At 42.1% G+C, this 21,353-nt stretch overlaps 1 protein-coding gene across 3 annotated transcripts in view; it reads right to left on the bottom strand.

The window, feature by feature from the left end:
- PARP8 (poly(ADP-ribose) polymerase family member 8) overlaps positions 1–15,837 on the bottom strand; it is a 182,599-nt gene extending 166,762 nt beyond the window's left edge. The window contains exons 1-3 of one of the 3 annotated variants that reach the window (XM_053590897.1): positions 15,820–15,837; positions 14,714–14,815; positions 13,730–13,784 (exon numbers count right to left, since the gene is read on the bottom strand). In XM_053590897.1, the coding sequence (XP_053446872.1) occupies positions 13,730–13,784; positions 14,714–14,804 (146 nt within the window). In that variant the 5' untranslated portion in view covers positions 14,805–14,815; positions 15,820–15,837. Of the gene's footprint in view, positions 1–13,729; positions 13,785–13,833; positions 14,328–14,713; positions 14,816–14,902; positions 15,613–15,819 lie in introns of those variants that run through there. The other 2 variants (XM_053590890.1, XM_053590904.1) reach the window with 2 other exon arrangements.
- Positions 15,838–21,353: the final 5,516 nt, after the last annotated feature.

Raw genomic sequence — 21,353 nt, forward strand, 5'->3', positions numbered from 1 at the left:
GAAAAATTAGCCAGGCATGGTGGTACGTGCCTGTAGTCTTAGCTACCCAGAGACAGAAGCAGGAGAACTGCCTTAGCCTAGGAATTGGAGGCTGCAGTAAGCTATGACTGCACAACTGCATTCTATCCTTGGCAACACAGCAAAATCTTGTCTTTAAAATAATAATAATAATAATGATCCAATTATTAATTAATGCTTCCCATCTTTGAGATCTCTAATTTTCCCTCTCTCATATATATCTGTATCTATGAATCTGTATTAATCTATCCATATCAGATTTCTCTTGTAGAGAAACAGAGAGAAGAAACTGGGAAGGCAGATAAATAGGTATTATATTCTTCATGCTTTTCAATGTAGTTTAGAATGTTATCTTTGTATGTTGGGGGAAAAGTTCAAAATGCATTGCAGTTGCAGTATGTGTTTCGGGTATATGCATGTATGTGTGTTATGAGAGAGAAACACAAACACATTTCAAACAAGTTTTATGTTTAAACTCAGTATTCAAACACAGAAATATCTCAGAGCACCAATTCCTAATTTGTCTTATGTAGCAGCACACCAGCATTATTAAGTGTCATATTTCCATAGTTAAAAGAAAATTAGTAGGCAGAGAATTTTTGTTAATGGTTAACATTTCTAGATATACTAAATAGGGCGGCGCCTGTGGCTCAAGGAGTAGGGCGCCGGTCCCATATGCCAGAGGTGGCGGGTTCAAACCTAGCCCCGGCCAAAAACCACAAAAAAAAAAAAAATAGATATACTAAATAATTACCTTTTGCCTAATACAGTTTTATAATCTACATATGAATAAAATCGATAGATTACTAGCAATATAAAATTGTGATTTACTCCTATGTAATTAAGCTACAATGCTAAAACCATAATATGCATTATCCACTTTAGTTGTTTTGCCAAAGATTTTTAGTGAATAGTTAATTTTATATTTTCTGATTCGAATGTACATGCCTCTGTTTTGTAAAAGCATTTTTTTTTAATTTTCTCTATATGAGTCCTTATCTAAAAGTTGAAAATACTCTTTAAAATGTAACATATCCCAGAATGCACTCCCCAGGCTGGAAATGTCAACATTTCTCTGTTTTAAAAACTTTCCTGTGAAACTCCTGCCGTTACTAGATTTTTTTTTCCCTTGGCAATTACCCGCAACTGGAAAAAGAGTCTGTATATATTAGACATCAGAAATTGAGTATACCAGAAATATTAAATTAATGGCATAGGAAGTCAATGAAGGAAGCTCATATTAAATCAAACTAGTATGATTTCAAAAAATAAGTCTAAAACTTTTCTTGGCCCTAGTCTCAAGATTTTTGAGCCAAATTCAGGCAAGATATGTAATTCTCACTAAAATCACCTAAGTGAAACACTGAAGTCACTGTTTTAGGCTGGTTTTCCCATAAAAACAGCCTGCTCCAAGAAGAATCAAGAAAGAATCTGGCTTCCAGTGAATTATTCCAACTTTTTGCATAGTTATCTAAAAATAAATCTGACTATTCACTACAGAAATCATTTTAAGTCCTGTGGTAATAATAAAGTAATGGCCGCTTTTCAGCTGGATGGCCTATGGTTATTTATTCTTTATTTTTATTTAATTGTTTTTGTTTTTTCCTGCTGCATAACTAGATGTAGTGCATTTTAAGTTTTTTATTTTTTGTTTTTTGGTTTTCTTTTTGAGACACAGTCTCACTATGTCGCCCTCAGTAGAGTGCTATGGCATCACAACAACCTCCAACTCTTGCCTCAGCCTCCATAGTAACTGGGCCTACTGGCGCCCGCCACAAAGCCCAGCTATTTTCTGTTGCAGTTGTCATTGTTGTTTAGCTGGCCCAGGCCAGGCTCAAACCTGCCAGCATCGGTGTATGGGCTGGGGCCGTCACCACTGCACTACAGGTGCGGAGCTTGCATTGCATTTTAATGAGAAATGATGACGACATCTGCTTTTCCAAGGAGCAGATTGTAGCATTCAGTTTAGGACTCTCTCAGTCAATAACTAAGACTCTATCCTTAAAATCAATAACACAAATACATACAGCCCAAAAAACATGGTATCACAATCAAAAATTCACTCAGGTAAGATTCTGCACAATGACTTTGAAATAAGAAACCTGGAATTTGCTAGGTTCTTGGTACTTAGAAGGTTCCACTGGTTTCCCTGAATTACAAAAGACACAGAATATTCATAACATAAATACATCTACCCCTTAAAATGAATCATTTTAAATGTATGTGTGGTCCTGTGTCCACAAATGTGCATTACAGCAGAGGTTTCACCCTCCAACCATGAGTTACTACAAGTGACACCTGGCTTCCTAAAGTTTAAAAACTGACACTGGCTAACGAAAGAGGGAATCCGCTTCCTGACCAATGTTGAAAAATTCTGAGAAATGATTTTAAAGCCTTCACCAAATTTCTCACTTGATCACTTGGGAGAAGATGATTTTACCAAATAGATACCCGCATTGATTTTTCAAGTGTAATTTATCAAAGATATGAAATATTTAGATAAATTCCCGATTTCCCCCACCATGACTTTTCCAAGAGTAGACCCTATCATAGACTGCTCACTCAGAAGCGCCGCTGCAGTCAAAGTGACAGAATTTAAGAGCACATAATGAGTACTTCTGCCTTCCAGAATCCTTATCTACCTCCAACACTTCCCTATGAGACTGACTTCTAATCATGGACCAAAGAGGGTTCTGCTAACTTCAGGGCTTTGATGAGTGAGAACAGTGGAGAGCCCTTATCACAAACAGATTCAGCACAACTGAGGAGAGAGGGAGAAAACCAGAGAAATAAATCCTTGTGTAGAAAAGTCAGTGCCTTTTAACCAAAGCTTTCCTTGTCATAAAGCAACTTTTATAAAAATTGCTGAAAATAAATTCTTCATGGCTTAATGTGAATCACTAATTTCCATTTCTATTACACTGTTGTTTACCCAAAAACCATTTTTAATGAATAAGCTTCAGAGTTGATGCCAAAGTGTTTTCCACAAAACAACTCTCTTGAGATGTTCCAGATCTATAATCAAGTAGGTCTGAGAAACTCTGAATATGTTATTCACCCCTTAGATACACGTAACGTACACTAATATATAAAAGGTTATAAAAAGACAACCATTAGGGCGGCGCCTGTGGCTCAGTCGGTAAGGCGCCGGCCCCATATACCGAGGGTGGCGGGTTCAAACCCGGCCCCGGCCAAACTGCAACCAAAAAATAGCCGGGCGTTGTGGCAGGCGCCTGTAGTCCCAGCTACTCGGGAGGCTGAAGCAAGAGAATCGCTTAAGCCCAGGAGTTGCAGGTTGCTGTGAGCTGTGTGAGGCCACGGCATTCTACCAAGGGCCATAAAGTGAGACTCTGTCTCTACCAAAAAAAAAAAAAAAAAAAAAGACAACCATTAAAACTGTTTAATAGTGTTTAACCATAGACACATTTGGCCACAAACCTAACATCTAATTAAAGAGTTTGGGAAATGCTATCACATAATGTAAGAATAATATTACTCTGTCATTTAAAAAAATATTAGAAAATATCTACTATATTCTAGGCACTCTGCTACGAACTGGAGTTCTAGTCTTTGAACAAAATATTTATTTAGGCGGCACCTATGGCTCAAAGGGGTAGGGCACCAGCCCCATATGCCAGAGGTGGTGAGTTCAAACCCAGCCCCGGCCAGAAACTGCAAAATATATATATATTGATTTATTTCTGTATGAAAATAAATTCTTTTTAATTTGGCTTACAATGACTCTTTTTTTCCCATTTTCATCTGTACTTTTTTCTTTATAGACGTGAAAGGTTAACAAATACTAAGTACTTATTATGTTAGTCTCTGCCTCAGCTCTATACTGCATATATAGTAAATATTTTATAAATGATTCTTAGATAATAACAACCCATACTTTTTTTTTTTTTTTGGAGACAGGAGCCTCACTATGCCGCCTTGGGTAGAGGACCGTGGTGTCACAGCTCACAGCAACCTCAAACTGTTGGGCTTAAGCAATTCTCTTGCCTTAGCCTCCCAAGTACCTGGAACTACAGGCACAGGTCACAACTCCCAACTATTTTTGTAGTTGTTGTTGTTGTTGTTGAAGTTGTCATTGTTGTTTTAGCTTGCCCGGGCTGGGTTCAAACCCACCAGCCTCAGTGTACGTGGCCAGTGCCCTAACTACTGAACTACAGGCACCGGGGCAACACCCCATACTTTTTTAAAAAACAATAAAGCCATGAGGAAAATACAACTAAGGACAGAACTTCAGGGTTGGTTGACAAAACCACCTTTTCAATCTACATTTCAGAATGTTTAGAACATCACCCCGGGGGAAGCCAACTAGCAGCAGCTTTCTGCTAATTTCTGTACAGGGAAAACTGACCAGATTGCACAAAGGTTTTAGCAGATGTCGCCCGTCCTTTCATATGTAATATTGAATGATTTGTCATCCTCCACTGAATATCATTTAAAACTAGGATATCACTGATATGCAAATGAACTGCATTCAGAGTTTTTATAGTTGTGGCGATAGTTGTTTATCTGTAATGGATGGGGTAACCTATTAACATTCTCATCCTATCCTCTTCAAATCTCACGCTGTCCTCAGTCTCACCTCGTTCTGCTCATGTTCCAGCTCTAGCCTCTTGTACATAAATACAGTAGAATCTGGGTAAACTGACCACCCAAGAGACAAAATGGATAACATCTGAAGGTGGTCAACATAAGGAACTACGCCTACTGTACCGATAACAGCGTGCGGTACTTATCTGGTCTCTGAAAATTAGGTCAACTTAAAGAGATGGCCAATGTAGGGAGGTGGTCAACTAAGGAGGTCCTACTACATTCTAATACACAGAGATAACACTCGTGGGCAAGGAAAAGATAAAATGAATTGGTGTTTGTGATAATAAAAACCATGATCTTGATACCCAAACCAACTCTATTTATTAAAATCAATAGGCAAAAGAGTTAGTGTTTAAAACCTGATATGGAAGGTGGCTCTCAAAATCCAAAAACAGAAATTTAAGAGTTTATATGGAAAAGAAGTGTGGTCACATCTGAAGTCTTCTGAAGAGGTAAGTGTGATTAAATTCACAATTAAAAAGCTTAGGCATAAATGAACTAGATGGGTAAGAAATACATAATCGAGAATTTTAAATCGAGGCCAACAAGGCATGGAGTAAATATTTATTGATGTGGGGAGGGACGAAAATGCCAGTAAGGATTTCAAAGTAGAGGTTGGTAGAGCTTCGGGAACAGAAAAGAGGAAGGTGTGAATGGAAACCTGAGACCACAACCTCCACACAGGGCTCAAAAGATGTGATACTGACTAGGAAACAGCTGAAAGCAGCAGCTGCATTTTAGAAGAACCAAGGGCTTGTTTCAATGTTCTGAGCTGAGGTAAAGGTAAATATTCAGGTGGTGTCCAGCCCTCAAGTAAAAATACTTGAGAGCTACTCAGGAGGCTGAGGCAAGAGAATTGCTTAAGCCCATGAGTTTGAGATTGCTGTGAGCTGTGATCCCAGCACACTCTACCCAGTAGTGAGACTGTGTCTCAAAAAAAAAAGTAAAAATACTTAAGAAAACTTCAGGTTTTTAACGATAAACATCAGGAGAACAAGTCTTATTAATAAAAACCCCTGTCTTAATAGTCTTTCCTGGGATAGATGCAAGATGAGATTTCAGAAACTTAGAAAATGGATAACAAGACTGAGTATCAATAACTTGTAAATTAGTGGTAGCTATCTTAACGCAAGATCTATCTAGTAGAGCACAAAAGCAAATCTGGGCAGAGAATTACAAAATATTTTTAGGATTTATAAAATTCCACTTTTTTTTTTTTTGTAAAAATGCAGAAAAGAGAAATGATGGAGAATTTAAATGGACTGGCCAAATATTTGCCTAAGGATTCCACAGCCAATGTACATAATTCTTCCACTATTATGCTCAGCGCTGAACTCGGGCACTTCCCTTACCGACCAGTCGACTCTCAGTATTACCCCTGGCAGACACCCCACTAACAAACCCTCCCAGTCCCCAAACATTCCTAACTATTCTGGTCATGCCAATTCAAGCAATGCCCTTAAACCATACATCAACATTGACTTATCCTGAAATATATCCCTGATTCTGCTTCTTACTAACTGTAGGTTATGTAAATTACCTAAGTCTTGGTTTCTTTAGCCAGAAAATGTAAAATAGCTGACAAAATGCCTGTTTGTCTTGGTTACAAACACAGGATGAGGTAAGGCAGACAGGGTGATCAGCAGAGACTATGCTCAATAAATATCATCACTAATATTACCTTAACCTATAAAATAGTCTAACTTTTTAATATGTAAGCTTCCATAAAGTTATATTACGCAAGATTGGTGGTTATTATGCAAGATTGGGTCAGTGGTTTCATTTTACAATGAAATCGTTTTCCAAAAAAAACTTTTTACAGAACAGAAAAGAGCAGCTGCAGTTTCAATAGGGATGCAAAGGCCCAGATCGTCACTTACTCATTCAGCTCCCCTCACTCCCACCCTGTAGCTATCCCAGCTTCTGCCATAGTTCCTAGGGCTCTAAGGAACACATTTTTATAAAAATAAATATTTTGTATAATAAATGATGCAACATAAAATTATGGTGCACAAGTTCCCACTGCCAAGAGGAACATGATAATTTTTTATTCAAAAAATGATCACTCTTTTCATTCTGACACCTTGAAGAGTACTTGATGGTTTCCAAATAATTGCATATTCCAAGATTTCTGGAATGTATGCATTTGTACTTTTTTCATAATGAAAATTGACGTATCTTTTTTTTTTTTTTTTTAGAGACAGAGTCTTCACTTTGTCACCCTCAGTAGACTGCCGTAGCATCACAGCTCACAGCAACCTCCAGCTCTTGGGCTTAGGTGATTCTCTTGCCTCAGCCTCCCAAGTAGCTAGGACTACAGGCGCCCGCCACAACGCCCAGCTATTTTTTTGTTGCAGTTTGGCCGGAGCCAGGTTCGAACCCACCACCCTCGGTATGGAGGGCCAACGCTCTACTCACTGAGCCACCAGGCGCTGCCCACAAAATTGACGTATCTTTTTTTTTTTTCTTTTGTAGAGACAGTCTCATTTTATGGCCCTCGGTAGAGTGCTGTGGCATCACACAGCTCACAGCAACCTCCAACTCCTGGGCTTAAGCGATTCTCTTGCCTCAGCCTCCCGAGTAGCTGGGACTACAGGCGCCCGCCACAACAACCGGCTATTTTTTGGTTGCAGTTGGGCCGGGGCCGGGTTTGAACCCGCCACCCTCAGTATATGGGGCCGGTGCCTTACTGACTGAGCCATAGGCACCGCCCCTGACGTATCTTTTTAAGAGGATGAAATTGCTTTTTCAACTACTTTTTTTCACACATACACTTCTTTTTAAGAAGGCCCAAAGAGGGGACAGTGCCCGTGGCTCAATGAGTAGGGCACTGGCCTCATATACAAAGGGTGGCGGGTTCAAACCCGGCCCCGGTCAAACTGCAACAAAAAAAATAGCTGGGCGTTCTGGCAGGCGCCTGTAGTCCCAGCTACTCGGGAGGCTGAGGCAGGAGAATCACCTAAGCCCAGGAGTTGGAGGTTGCTGTGAGCTGTGTGAATCACCTAAGCCCAGGAGTTGGAGGTTGCTGTGAGCTGTGTGACGCCACGGCACTCTACTGAGGGTGATAAAGTGAAACTCTGTCTCTTTTAAAAAAATAAAGAAAGAAGGCCCAAAGAAAACAAAGGCCCCGTAGCAGTTGACCAACTGTAGCAGTTGACCAACCATCTCTCTCCACGACACCCTGTGAGTTAAGGAATTTTATACTGGGGGCCCAGGAGGGTTAAGGACCCTAGAAAGTTCTCTCGGTCACCAGAGTGATGTTGATCTTTTTCCTAGGAATCAATTCTTTTGAATCCAAACTCTTCACTATACCACGGTCCTGATTATTCCCTTTATCCTAAATAATTACATTATCATCAGACCTCTGAAAGTATTTGAACATGTGACCCAGAGAGCAGGACTTACAACTTGGCTAAGCAACTTCTGTCATTCTGGATTCATATGCAGCTCCACTGCAAGTGACACCATCACACTGAGGACTGTGAAAGTGTTTGAGCTCCATACATGGTCATTTAGGCTAAGGAATTCCTTCTCACCTGCCAGATCTTCCCGCATTCATTTTTTTTTTTTTTTTTTTTTGAGACAGAGTCTCACTTTTTTGGACTCTGTAGTGCCGTGACATCACAGCTCACAGCAGCCTCAAACTCTTGGGCTTAAGTGATTCTCTTGCCTCAGCCTCCCGAGTAGCTGGGACTATAGGCACCCACCACAAGGCCCGGCTATTCTTTTTTTAGAGATAGGGTCTCACTCTTTTGCTCAGGCGGGTCTTAAACCCCTGAGTTCAGGCAAGCCACCAGCCCACCTCAGCATCCCAGAGTGCTAGATTACAGGCTTGAGCCACTACCCCTGGCCTTTCTCACATTCATTTTGAAAATCATTCAATATTTACCTACTTAGAAAGAAATACTGGACTAGACAGTATGCTAGGGACTGGGGGGAAAGCAATGAATTGCACAAAACTGCCATCTCTAAGAGGCGCATAGTCAAACAGATGTAAACTGGCAATTCTAATGGGACAATATGGTTGTAGAAACTCCTAGTTACTCTTTGAGCTGTATAAATCTTTCTTTTTTTATTAGAAACATGTATCAGAATCATTCAGACTAAGATGCCAGGAAAGGCCTCACAGGAGAATTTGGGATAGCAAAGATCTCAACAATGAGAGCTGAGTAGGAATGAGCCAAGAAAGAGGAAGGAGGTTAAAATGTGAGTCAGTGCTCCAGGCAGCATGTGCAAAGGCCCAGAGAAAGAAGAGGTAGCAGTACTTTCATGGAATTTTAGAGTACTGTTGTCAATATCCCGTTCGATACTGATTTACCTGGACAGAAACCCCTTTTAAACAAAGAAGATACACTTCGAAAGACACCAAACTACCCATGACCCCAGGAGAGAACATCTATTCATGTAATGAAGGGTGTACATATGTAGGCAACTCCTAACAGTGTGCTAAACATGAAATTTCTAATTTTATAATATTTTCTAATATAAGTATTAAGATTTTTTATCATGCAGAGTCACACTCTTTGATAGGAAAATTCAATTTTTTACACGTTATTTATTCTCAGATCCTTTCTAAAGGAAATACACTGGTGTTCTATTCTCAGGTGAAAAAAGTGAGGTCTCAAAAGAGTACAACATGATCCTTGGATGCATATACATTTTATATACATATAGACACATAAAAAATAAAAATTTCAATTCTAAAAAGTCAATTCTAATATGGTAATAGGAGGCCAGGCACTGTGACTCACGCCTGTAATCCGAGCACACTGGGAGGCCGAGGCAGATGGATTGCCTGAGCTCACGAGTTCAAAACCAGCCTGAGCAAGAATGAGACCCCATCTCTAAAAAATAGCCAGGCATTGTGGCGGGCACCTGTAGTCCCAGTTACTCGGGAGGCTGAGGCAAGAAAATCGCTTAAGCCCAAGAGTTTGAGGTTGCTGTGAGCTCAGCCTCCACAGCACTCTACCAAGCGTGACAAAGACTGTCTCAAAAAAATGTATGTTTATAGGAGATAAAGGAATCATGTTTTTTATCTTCTTTTGGCGTATCTTTTTTGTTATGATAAACAATTCTTATTTGTGTATTTTTAAAACCTGAGTTACATCTTCACAATTATTTCCTGGCTGAAAGATGACACTCAGGACCCAGAGCAGTGTGCAGTCATAGTGGGTGCTGGGCTCCTTTTGATCCCGACTTGCCTTTGGTAACCACTGGCTGCAGGGACTCAGCCTGCTTTTCTATCCCCTTAGCAGCTGCCATTATCCTCTTCACCCCTTCTGTTTCTTCTACCACTAACTCTATGTCTTGACTGCAAGTGAGATGAAGGACAAGCACTTTGGTGCTTTAAGTGTTAACCAGTAAGAATAAAAAGATAGATCACAAGCATAACAAGGTGTAGGGAAGAAATGTCTTTTGCATAAACTTCCAAACTGTATATAATTGAAGCCTCTGGTTTATAATTCTTGGCACGCTCTGAAATTGGGAGGCAGCATTGGGCATCCTGTGAATCACTGATGGCTGTGTAGTTTTCCAAGGAATCTGCAAGTCAAGGGTATCATACAGTACTTTGCTAAAATATTAATCTTACAACATAAATACCACATGTTTACAAGCATCTGCAGATGCTGTTAATAATGAAAGTCATAATATTTAATACTTTAAGTACTATTCCATCAACAAACATTAAAACTATAACTCTCAAGGATCTACATAATTTTTTGAAAGACTACATACACAAAAAATTGAGAACACTAGGCTTGGCACCCGCAGCTCAGTGGTTAAGTCACCGGCCACATACACCATGGCTGGTGGGTTCTGCCAAACAACAATGACAACTACAACTAAAAAATAGCTGGGCATTGTAGTAGGCACCTGTAGTCCCAGCTACTTGGGAGGCTGAGGCAGCAGAATCGCTTAAGCCCAAGAGTTGGAGGTTGCTGTGAGCTGTGATGCCACTGCACTCTACTGAGGGTGACATGGTGAGACTCTGTCTCAAAAAAAAAAAGTTGAGAACAGTAATGTAGAAGAAGGAACCCAGGTCTTGGGAGTTTGATAAAATAGGGTTTACATGGAAGATCCATTGTTTAACTGGGTGAATTTGGCTATGTGTCTAAGCCTCAGTTTGCACATCAAAAAGTGAAAATAATTCCATGAATCTTCTCATTAGGAAAAATTAGAGCTGACCATCTCACTCCTCACCCCTCACCTCAGTCCATATGGCAGAAGGGCAGATATTTAACTGCCCTTCTAAGAACCAACAAATAAAAGGCCAATTTACTAGGCCCCTGGCCAGCACAGACCACAATCATCTCTTAACATTTCATCTTATCCATGGAAACATTAAAAAAAAGGTATATGTAAAACAAAATTCTCAGTACTATTTTTTGAATATCAACACGTAAGATCAGCCTATCTTCATTACACTACATAACTCATTTTTGGAAAGTGTCAAAGAGGAAATGATATTAAGTTTTCTCTACTACTTGAATTAAAAATTATTCTTAAAATACATTCTCAATGGTAGTTAAATACAGTCCAAGATAATCATGTAGTATCCGTAAGACTCCCACTCTCCCACTTCCTTTAGGGGTGAATTACGTCTAGTTTTCCTGAAATGGCACTATTAACTTAGCATTGTAAATTGATCTGCACATTAAATCAAAATAGAGCAGGATTATAGCTGGGCGTTGTGGCGGGCGCCTGTAATCCCAGCTACTTGGGAGGCTGAGGCAAGAGAATCACCTAAGCCTAGGAGTTGGAGGTTGCTGTGAGCTGTGTGACGCCACGGCACTCTACCAAGGGTGATAAAGTGAGACTCTGTCTCTACAAAAAAAAAAAAAAAAAAAAAAAAATAGAGCAGGATTATTTTAACTTTAAATGTCTAAAATGTCAGGATGATAAACAGATAATAATAAATACCAGTTTCTAACATCAGTAATGAAAACAAAAGACACTTTATTTTCAGGAAAAAAAGTCTTCTCTGCCATTAAGTACAAACTATAAAGGGATAATCTACCTTTACTGTGCATGACAACTTTTTACATACAAGCTTCAGGTCAGCATTTTAACCGGCTGTCTTTCGCTTTTTAACAAGTTGTTCCATGTTAGATATACAAGGCCCACATACATTTGCACGGATCTTGGGCAAAGAGCTGAGAATTCAGATACATTTTTAACTCAGTGATAAAAACAAAAAAACAACAAACAAACAAAAAAAAAACTATCCCTTAATAGGATTACATAGAAAAGGAAACATCTCTTACTTTAGAACAACCATATCCTACTTGTTCCTGCAGTGAAAACTGATGTTATCTTGATTAGTTAATTATTCATCCCAGCACCCTGGCCTGCTCCCTCCTCCACCTCTAGCTATGTTAACACTAATTCAATAATTTGCTGATAAATATATCAGCAAATTATTATCTAATGGACCTTATGGAATACACCCAAGGTCTACCCCTCACCATATAGATAAGTAAACTGAGGCCAAAATAACTGAACTATCTTACTGAAAAATGAGAAAGCTGGTTAAAGAGCCCAAGCAGGGCTTTTCTGTCCACCAGTCTTACTTCAGAAGAACAGCAACAATCATGAACACAGACAACTCTTAAGTTTTCAATGGGCCACATAGCATACTTTAACTCTTAAAATGATGCAGGAGGATATTAGTCATGTACCAACATCCCTTGGATATTAAGTGTAGAAGTAATGTTAATTTAATCAAATTTCCTCTGATGTTTTTATTCAGAATTACACAGATAATGGTGTTACAATAAGTAAAAAAAATACGGTGATTTTAATCTCTCCCAACAAGTATATAGTGAAGTTTGGTGATTCACTGTTTTATTTTCAACTAATAAATCAATATACCAATTCCGGGGTTTAGGTATGTTGTACATACCAAAACCAGATACTCATTTTTTTTTCCTGATACTCATTTTAATTAAAGTTGTTTCAAGATGTAGAAGAATACAGCAAAGATTCTAAGTATTTTAAAGTTCACATTAATTCCAAACTTTTTAAATTATTTACAGAATAAAGTTTCTTTTGCAATTTATAAGCTCATAAATGTTTCCATTAGCTAAGAGATACTTTGGAATGTGGTCAAATAACATTGAATGTCAAGTCCTAACAGCCAGGCTGATGTGAGGAATCCCTCCATGCCAGGGTTTCTCAAGGTGGCTGCTCTCTGAAGCTACCTGGGTGCCCTTGGACTACAGGGGTGGAAGACAGGCTCCCCCCCACCCTGAGATCCTGATGGAATTGGTCTATGATGGGGCTCTGACATCAGAAATTCAGAAAGCTCCCCAAGTGCTTCAAAAGTGTAGCCAGAGTGGTTGAGAACCTAAACTAAATCTCTGACAGTTTTCTCACGTGGCCATTGCTCTTTTAAACTAGTGTCCCTAAAAGATTAAAAGAAAGATAATCCTAACTTAACAAGAGAAGGCAGCAATATATATTCATTTTAACGTTCATTTAATCTCACTTCCTGAACAAGCAATTGGATTTGGGATTGTTTCAAATTGCTCACAAAATTGTGCACCTCTCATTCTTCTCCCAAAAGAAGTCAGTCATCCACAACAGCTACATATAACTCCCCAAATTCTTTCCTACCGCTAAATGTGAAAAAACAAAATACCACTCCTTGAAGAAAAAAAAAAAACGGAGAAATGGCAGACTGCATGTTTATGCCAACCTTCAAAAAACAGGGAAACATGCAGCCCCAATTCACCACGAAAATCACCACTTGCAATAAAAGTATTTTGTGACATCTTATATCTTTTACGCATTTCGCTTCATACCCAGTAATCCATTTTTCCACATGCTTGACTGTATCAAGATCGCAAAAGCAGTCTACTACTGTAGCAGAACAGTTTTAACACCAAGAGTTACGCTCACTGCCCGTGGCTTGGTCTTAGAAAGAGCTGAATCAAACATATTTATTTCCCTGGTGTTAATTTAAAACTGAGGGACATCGGGCTTGAGATGTGGCTGAAGAATCAGTACAAGAATCAAACAAGCAAAAACAAGGAACACGCTAAGAACAAAGGAAACACAAGCGTGTGAACAGGAAATGAAGCAACTCTACACACACAAATACCTTTTGGGGCCGCCGACGTAGGTAAAAGTAAAGGTGGAGTCTGAGTATCTGAAATCTGAAACAGAAAGTACTGTTAAAAGCTACCCCTTAAGTGAATGTGTTACCCGTTCATGACTTGAACCCTGTTCAGTGAGCCCAGGGTGGGAAGGCCCGACGCGGAGGGAGGCTACAGTTGGAGACCAGCGAAGTCCCCACTCCCCGGCGCGCCGCGCAGGCTGGGATGCTGCGCACCCCCTGGCCGGGTGCCGCGGGAGGCCGCCCCCCGCAACAAGTGTCGGGTGCCATGACAACGACGGGAATTTCCCGGTCAGGGCGGCCGGAAGCTCCCCCCCACCCCGAGCTCGGGGATACGAAAGCAAAATCCAATCCCTCTGCTGGGGGAGCAAAATGGACGAAAAGCGACCCCCGAGTAGGGGCGCTGGGTGCTCCAGGAATCCCGGGAATCCCTTCTCTTTCCCAGTCGGAGGGAACTAGAGGGAGCCGAAGGGCGCGAGACCGCCCGGCGCTACCCCCGGGGGGCCTGGGCGCCGAGCGCAGCCGACTAGCGCAGCGCAGCGCAGCGGGCTCCATTCCCGGCCGCCGCCGCTCAGCTCATTGCGCAAACCCGGCGGGTTCAACCTGCCTGCCCCGCTCGGCCGCTGCTGCCGGAACCAGGGAGGCGGGCTTGGACGCTTCGGGTAGATCTACTAGGGGCTGGAAAGGCAACGCGCTGCCTCTCCGCCTAGACCCCGGCTCGGGCGGCCCGGGTTCTGCCCCCGAAGCTAGAGGCGGCCCCAGACTCGGGGGGAGGGGAGAGGCCGGCGCCCCCTCCCCCTTTTGGCTCCCGCTCTCCTTGCAGCCGCTGTTGCCAAATGAACCCCGGAATGGGGACGTGCAACCCACCCCCAGCCACACGCGTCGCGGCCAGAAAACTGGGAAGGGGGGTAGCGGGAGGGCAGAGGAAGCTGGAGCTGGGTCCGAGGTTCTGGAAAGGCAAGAACTCACCTGCAAACAGGCAGTCCTTCTCGGCTCTGGACTTCTGGATCACGACGTCGATATCCTTCTGAATTCGCTCTTGCCTTGAACACATCCCCATTAAATAAATCCCTGGAAAAGAAGCAGCCGCTATTTCCACCCCACCCCACCCCCCTCGCACGCTTCCAGCTTTCGTAAATATTCAGTTAAAAATGAAACCTCTGGCCGAGGCAGGGGCTGAAGGCGAAGTGGTTTCGGAAGTGTTCCCGGGTAGGAGAGAAGGAGGTGGAGGAGGAGGAGGGGGGGGAGGTCGGCTTTGCATTCCCAGATGTGACCGCCCAGCTGCTGCTCGCTGCTGCTGGATTCCAGTTTCCTCCCCTTCTGACAATGGATGGTGATGACACCGAGTCTCACTTTCTCCCTCCCCCGCCCGGACCAACGGCTGTGGGGGGCCGAGGGTGCTGGAGACGACCGGAGAGCGATCACCGGCGGGGCGGCGGGCGCCGGCGAGGGGCGAGCCCCGCTCCGACTCACGCGCGCACGCCCCTCGCGGCCCGCACGCCGGCCTTCCACACCCGCGCACACTCGCGCCCGCGGGCGGCGGCCGCCGCGAGGATGCTGCTGCAGCGCCGCCCGCCCGCCGCAGACCCTCCCGCGCCCGCTGCCTGGTCACCCGGCCCGGCCGTGGGCCGCCGGGGCTCTAATAGTATCCGCCATCCCGGCTGCAGGCTGGTGTCCCCACCGCCGACCTCCACTCGCTCCGCCGGCTGAGTGGCAATGTAGGTAGTGAAGACTCCCTGGGGCTCCCAGCCTTCCCCCACCCCCTTCCACCACTTTTATGAATTCGACTCCACTTTCGAGAGGAATTATGAGTCATATGGAAAACCCAAACCAGAGTGGCTGGGAGGGGAAAAGGGCGGAAAAGAAAAATCTTTAAAAATTAAAAATAATAAATAAATAAAACCTTGCCACATCAGACAAGATGGTAAAAACCTCGAAATTATTCCAGACATGCACCCTCCACTTCCCTTACTCCCTGCGTCTTTTTCCTCCAGACCGAACTAGTTCAACCCTTCTGGGGCGCCGTTTGTGAAACACAGCCCCTTTTGAGCGCCTTCTTCCACTTCCAGACTCACCAGTTCTTCCCTCCTAGGTATTTCTGCTTATAAAAAAATTGGCAGAACCAACTGGCACGTTCCAGTGTCTTCCTAAAAGATGGACATCTGTTTGGCTTGTTTTCAAAAGTCACCCTTTTCCCAGACAAGGGAAAGCTCCTACAGTCCTGTTGCCTTGTTAGAAAGGAGATAAAGCTGTGATTCTCACTTTCTGTTCTGCTTAAGGGCACCTCAGGCTGACGTAGCTGCCCCACCTTTATATTGCCCTAAGCTCCAAATTAGGCCTCCTACAGGCACTTTTCTTGTTCTTTTTTGCACTGACAAGGCTTCCCCCAGCAGACCTTGTCACAATTTTGTTTTGCATTTCCAGCCCTGTGTCCAGTGCATGGAATACAGGAGGGAGATGCCAAAGTTGGCTGAAGGCATGAACCGTGGTTCTTTGCAGCCTCTTTGAAATTACCCCAGCTTCCTTATCAGCTGAAGTTTCTGAAAGTTGGCCAACTATTTCAGACCCTTAGTCAGTTCTGCTTCTGACAGCAGCCACATGTTTAGGAGAGGAAGAATGGCTGTCAGCCCTGATGGATTGTTAAGATTCTAGAGAATCAGTAAGAAACGGTAGGTTCCAATTTCTTCATCTTGCAGAAAAGAAAACATTATGAAATGATTTCTTGTACAGCCATATGCATTGTGAGTTATAAAAGGAAACATTCCTCTCTGTTAGGTAGATCCACTGCAACCTTAGGTATAGTAGAGTCACAGTCACTGTAGACTACATGTGCTGCTCAGTCCTCTCCTGAAATGCTTCCTAGGGAAGAAAAGGTTCAAGGCCTTGGTCCTTTCTGGATATTGCTTTAGGTAGGCGTTTGGCTACCAAAAACTCTTTCTGCGGGCAGCGCCTGTGGCTCAAGGAGGAGGGTGCCGGTCCCATATGCTGGAGGTGGCAGGTTCAAACCTAGCCCCGGGCAAAAACCACAAAAAAAAAAAAAAAAAAAACTCTTTCTGCTCTCCTATGTCACCACTGAGTGTCAAGAGTACTTCCTTCTTCCATTACGTACTCTATAAAAGCCTTAAAATTTATTGACTCAGAAGATTTTATTTTGTAGTCATCGAGCCACAAGTCTTGTATTCTCAAAGTAGAAGCCCTACTATAAATAAATTTGAAATAGTTTTAGAGCTACCAGATGCTTTATGTCTTGATCAACTCAGTACTCACTCCATAAAATAGGCCTTCTTGTGATTTGTCCTAAGTTTGATTTTATTCAAGCTTCACGGGCAGCCCTGTTTGTTTGTGTTTTTTTTTGTTTGTTTGTTTTTTTAAGACGGAGTCCCACTATGTCACCCTCAGTAGAGTGCTATGACATCACAGCTGACAGCAACCTCAAACTCTTGGACTTAAGCAATTCTCTTGCCTCAGCCTTCTGAGTAGCTGGGAATATAGGGACCCGCCACAACATTCAGCTATTTTTTGGTGGCACTTGTCATTGTTGTTTATCAAGCCCAGGCCAGGCTCCAGCCCACCAGTCTCGGTATACGCAACCGGCACCCTACTCACTGAGCTATGGCACCAAGCCAGCCCTATTTTTGTTAAACAAATCTAACCTCACTCTGTTCATGCCCTTAAAATATTATATATTTAAATATTTTAAAATTTTAAGCAGTAAGATAAATAAAAACTAACCTTTCCATCTAGTATGCATTTCTGCAAGATAAGTTTCTATAATCAAAACTGTACCAAGCTAGATCCTTTTAATATCCCCCCAAGGGCCTTCAAGGCTACAAATGATACCTTCAAACTCTGCCCACAGCCAGTATCCACTCTACCTTGGCCCAGCTCTAACTCTTATTGAAATGTTAAGGTATTTGTGCTAACATATGTCCTTTATTAAAAACTACATGCATCTTGGAGATGAGGGTGATATAGGACTCCCCCACTTAGGACTGGACAGGGATTCCCCCATTCTCTAGGCCCAGGAGAGCTCGGAAATCAGATCCCATTTCCAGGCACAAACAGGCTGCCTTTTCCAGACCCCTCTGAGGTCTAACAAGATCATGAACAAAGCAGCTTGAGACTTTTTTGGGTGGGGTGGTTCCACCTTGAGTAGGGAGAAAACACTCCAATCCCTTCCCTGAGAGAAAACTGCAAAGACCTAATAACCCTGCTCCAGGGGAGGTACTGCATTCAACTTTGAAAGGTATTTTTCCATCTACAGATTGAATGCAATTCTCATCAAAGGTCTGATGTAATACTTTGAAAAAAGAGTACTGCATTTCAGATGGAACCAGACAAACATCCAAATAGCCAATGCAATTTTAAGAAATAAGAACATATCTGAAGGCGTCATGTTATCAGAGTTCAGGTTATACAACAAGTCTACACTATCAAACAGCATGGAACTGGCACAAAACAGAGATAGATCTATGAAACAGAATACAGGACCTGGAGATGAACCCAGCCACATACAGTATCTGATCTTTCATAAACCAAATAAAAGCATATGCTAAGGAAAACAATCCCTATTTAATAAATGGTGTTGAGAGAACTTGTTAGCCACATGTAGAATACCAAATCTGGACCTGCATCTCTCACAACTGACAAAAATTGACTCATCCTGGATAAAAGATTTAAATTTAAGACACAAAATGATAAAAATTCCAGAAGAAAGTATGGGAAAACTCTTGATGCTATTGGCCTAAAACAATTTATGAAGAAGACCCCCTTGGAAATTGCAGCAATACCAAAAATAAATAAATGGGACATGATCAAGCTAAAAAGCTTTTGCACAACCAAGAGTACAACTAAAGCAAACAGACAACCTTCAGAATGGAAGAAGATATTTGCCTGCAATGAATCCAACAAAGGGGTGATAACTACAGAGAACTCAAACTAATCAACAAGAAAAAAGCAAATAATCTCATTTGTAATTGGGCAAGAGACTTGAACAGAAACATCTCTGAAGAAAACAGACAAATGGGAGCAGCACCTGTGGCTCAAGGAGTAGGGTGCTGGCCCAATATACCAGAGGTGGCAGGTTCAAACCCGGCCCTGGCCAAAAACTGCAAAAAATAAAATAAAAAAGAAAACAGACAAATAGCCAAAAAACACATGAAAAAATGCTCGTCGCCCCAAATCATCAGAGAAATGCAAATCAAAACTACTCTGAGATATCAGCCAATCTCAGTGAGAATAGCCCACATCACAAAATCCCAAACCTGAAATGCTGGCATGGATATGGAGAGAAGGGAACACTCTTACACTGCTGATGGGATTACAAATTAATACAACATCTATGGAAAGAAATATGGAGAATCCTCAAAGACATAAAAGTAGACCTTCTACTTGACCTGGCAATCTCATTAAAAATATCATTTTACTATAAGGAGTTTTGCACTAGAATGATGACTGCAGTACAAGTCACAACTGCCAAGATATAGAATTGACCTGAGTGCCCATCAGTCCATGAATGGATTAATAAACTGTGGTATCAGTATACCATTGAGAACTATTCAGTCATAAAAAGATGGAGATTTTACATCTTTTATATTTACCTGAATGGAGTTGAAGAACATTCTTCTTAATAAAGTATCAGAAGAATGAAAAAAAAAAAGAGAGAGAGAAGGAAAGAAAGGTATTTTTCCACCTAACAAAACCTAGGCAAAACGTAATTCTCCAAACAATATATACCCCTAGACAAAGGACCCAGGGGAGGAACTTCCAAATTGGGTCTTCCCCTTTGCCAGAGTTCTGGTGCTTTTTTACTCCTTCTGTATTCCCTTCTGTCTAAAGTCCTGTCTTACTGATACAGGACAAGTGGGGTCTCAGCCAGCTTGGTGGAGCTGGTGGGGGCAGACCAGAGGGCCCCCACAGAAGGCTCCAGTAGCCAGAGGGGGCTGGACCACTGTTGGGGAGACACCAGCACCTTAGGTTTCCCTCCCTATATATATATCCCCATGGGGATATATATATTCCCCATGAGAATATATATATCTCCCTAGACAAAGAGCCCAGGGAGGACAGACAGACAGAGATCTGTTCTCTCCTGACTTGGGTTTTCTCTCCCTGCCGGGAGCTTTGGCATTTTTGTATTCTTTTATTTTCTGTATATAAATCCTGTCTTACCACTGATCTGTGGTCCGCAGATTCATTCTTCAAATTACCAAGACCAAGAACCTACTGAAGACGAAATTCCAGTATCATTACCATTGATCTTTGGTTCATGGGTTCATTGTTCAAATCCTTGAGACCCAGGACCTACTAAGAAGAAATTCCGGTAACAAGGGGTTTCTATCCTTGCCTTAAACACTCACATGTACACAAACACACACACTCACATGTATTTAGAAACACAGCACCTAGTAGGCCTTTCATCAGTTTGTTAGATATAGTAGAGTCAACAATAGTTTGTTAAATATAGTAGAATAAACAGTTATAAGGAGGGAGAACCCCAGTAGTATCCCATAGTAAACCAAAGATAATAACCTGTATGTTGGGTGATAGAATCTAGTCAAAAAAATTTCCGGGCGGCACCTGTGGCTCAGTGAGTAGGGCGCCGGCCCCATATACCGAGGGTGGTGGGTTCAAACCCAGCCCCGGCTGAAGTGCAACAAAAAAAAATAGCTGGGCGTTGTGGCGGGCGCCTGTAGTCCCAGCTGCTCGGGAGGCTGAGGCAAGAGAATCACATAAGCCCAAGAGCTGGAGGTTGCTGTGAGCCGTGTGACGCCACGGCACTCTACTGAGGGCAGTAAAGTGAGACTCTGTCTCTACAAAAAAAAAAAAAAAAAAAAAAAAAAAAAAAAAAAAAAATTTCCACCAGTTTAGAAAAATGATTCTAAGCCAATCAATAGAATTTGTTAGAGGAAAAATATAAATTCCTTGACTATGCTGAAAGACCCAACTGCAGAAATATCAGGTAATGAACTCGTAGCATTGTTCATTAATATAATGTGGGTATTGATAACTCACATTTATCCAGAACATGTAAAGTGCCAGATACTGCTCTAAGAGCTTTACTTATTAACTCATTTAATATTCACAAAAACTCTCTGTAGTATCTATCATTATTCTTTTTTTTTTTTTTTAGAGACAGAGTCTCACTTTGTCCCCCCTCAGTAAAGTGTGTGGCATCACAGCTCACAGCAACCTCCAGCTCTTGGGCTTAGGTGATTCTCTTGCCTCAGCCTCCCGAGTAGCTGGGACTACAGGTGCCTACCACAACACAGTTTGGCCTGGGCTGGGTTTGAACCCACCACCCTCAGTATATGGGGCCAGCCCTAGTCACTGAGCCACAGGCACCACTCTATTCTTTACATTTTATAGAAAAGGACACTGAGGCACTAAGGAGTTAATTAACTCATCTAAGATGGGATATGGATTACAATTAACTGTGTCCTTTCTCCAAACCTCGCAGCAATTGAACTGAATTTTAAGGAAGATAAATATACAGAAGTCTCACTAAGAAGTAAATTGGCATCCCAATGGCTGCAGGCCAGGGATGAAGCCAAGAGGCTGATAATGATTCCCCAGGGCAGCCTGGGATCTATGGCCTCTCAAAATAGCC

This window comes from Nycticebus coucang, chromosome 1 (genome assembly GCF_027406575.1).
Source record: "Nycticebus coucang isolate mNycCou1 chromosome 1, mNycCou1.pri, whole genome shotgun sequence".
Taxonomy (NCBI): domain Eukaryota; kingdom Metazoa; phylum Chordata; class Mammalia; order Primates; family Lorisidae; genus Nycticebus; species Nycticebus coucang.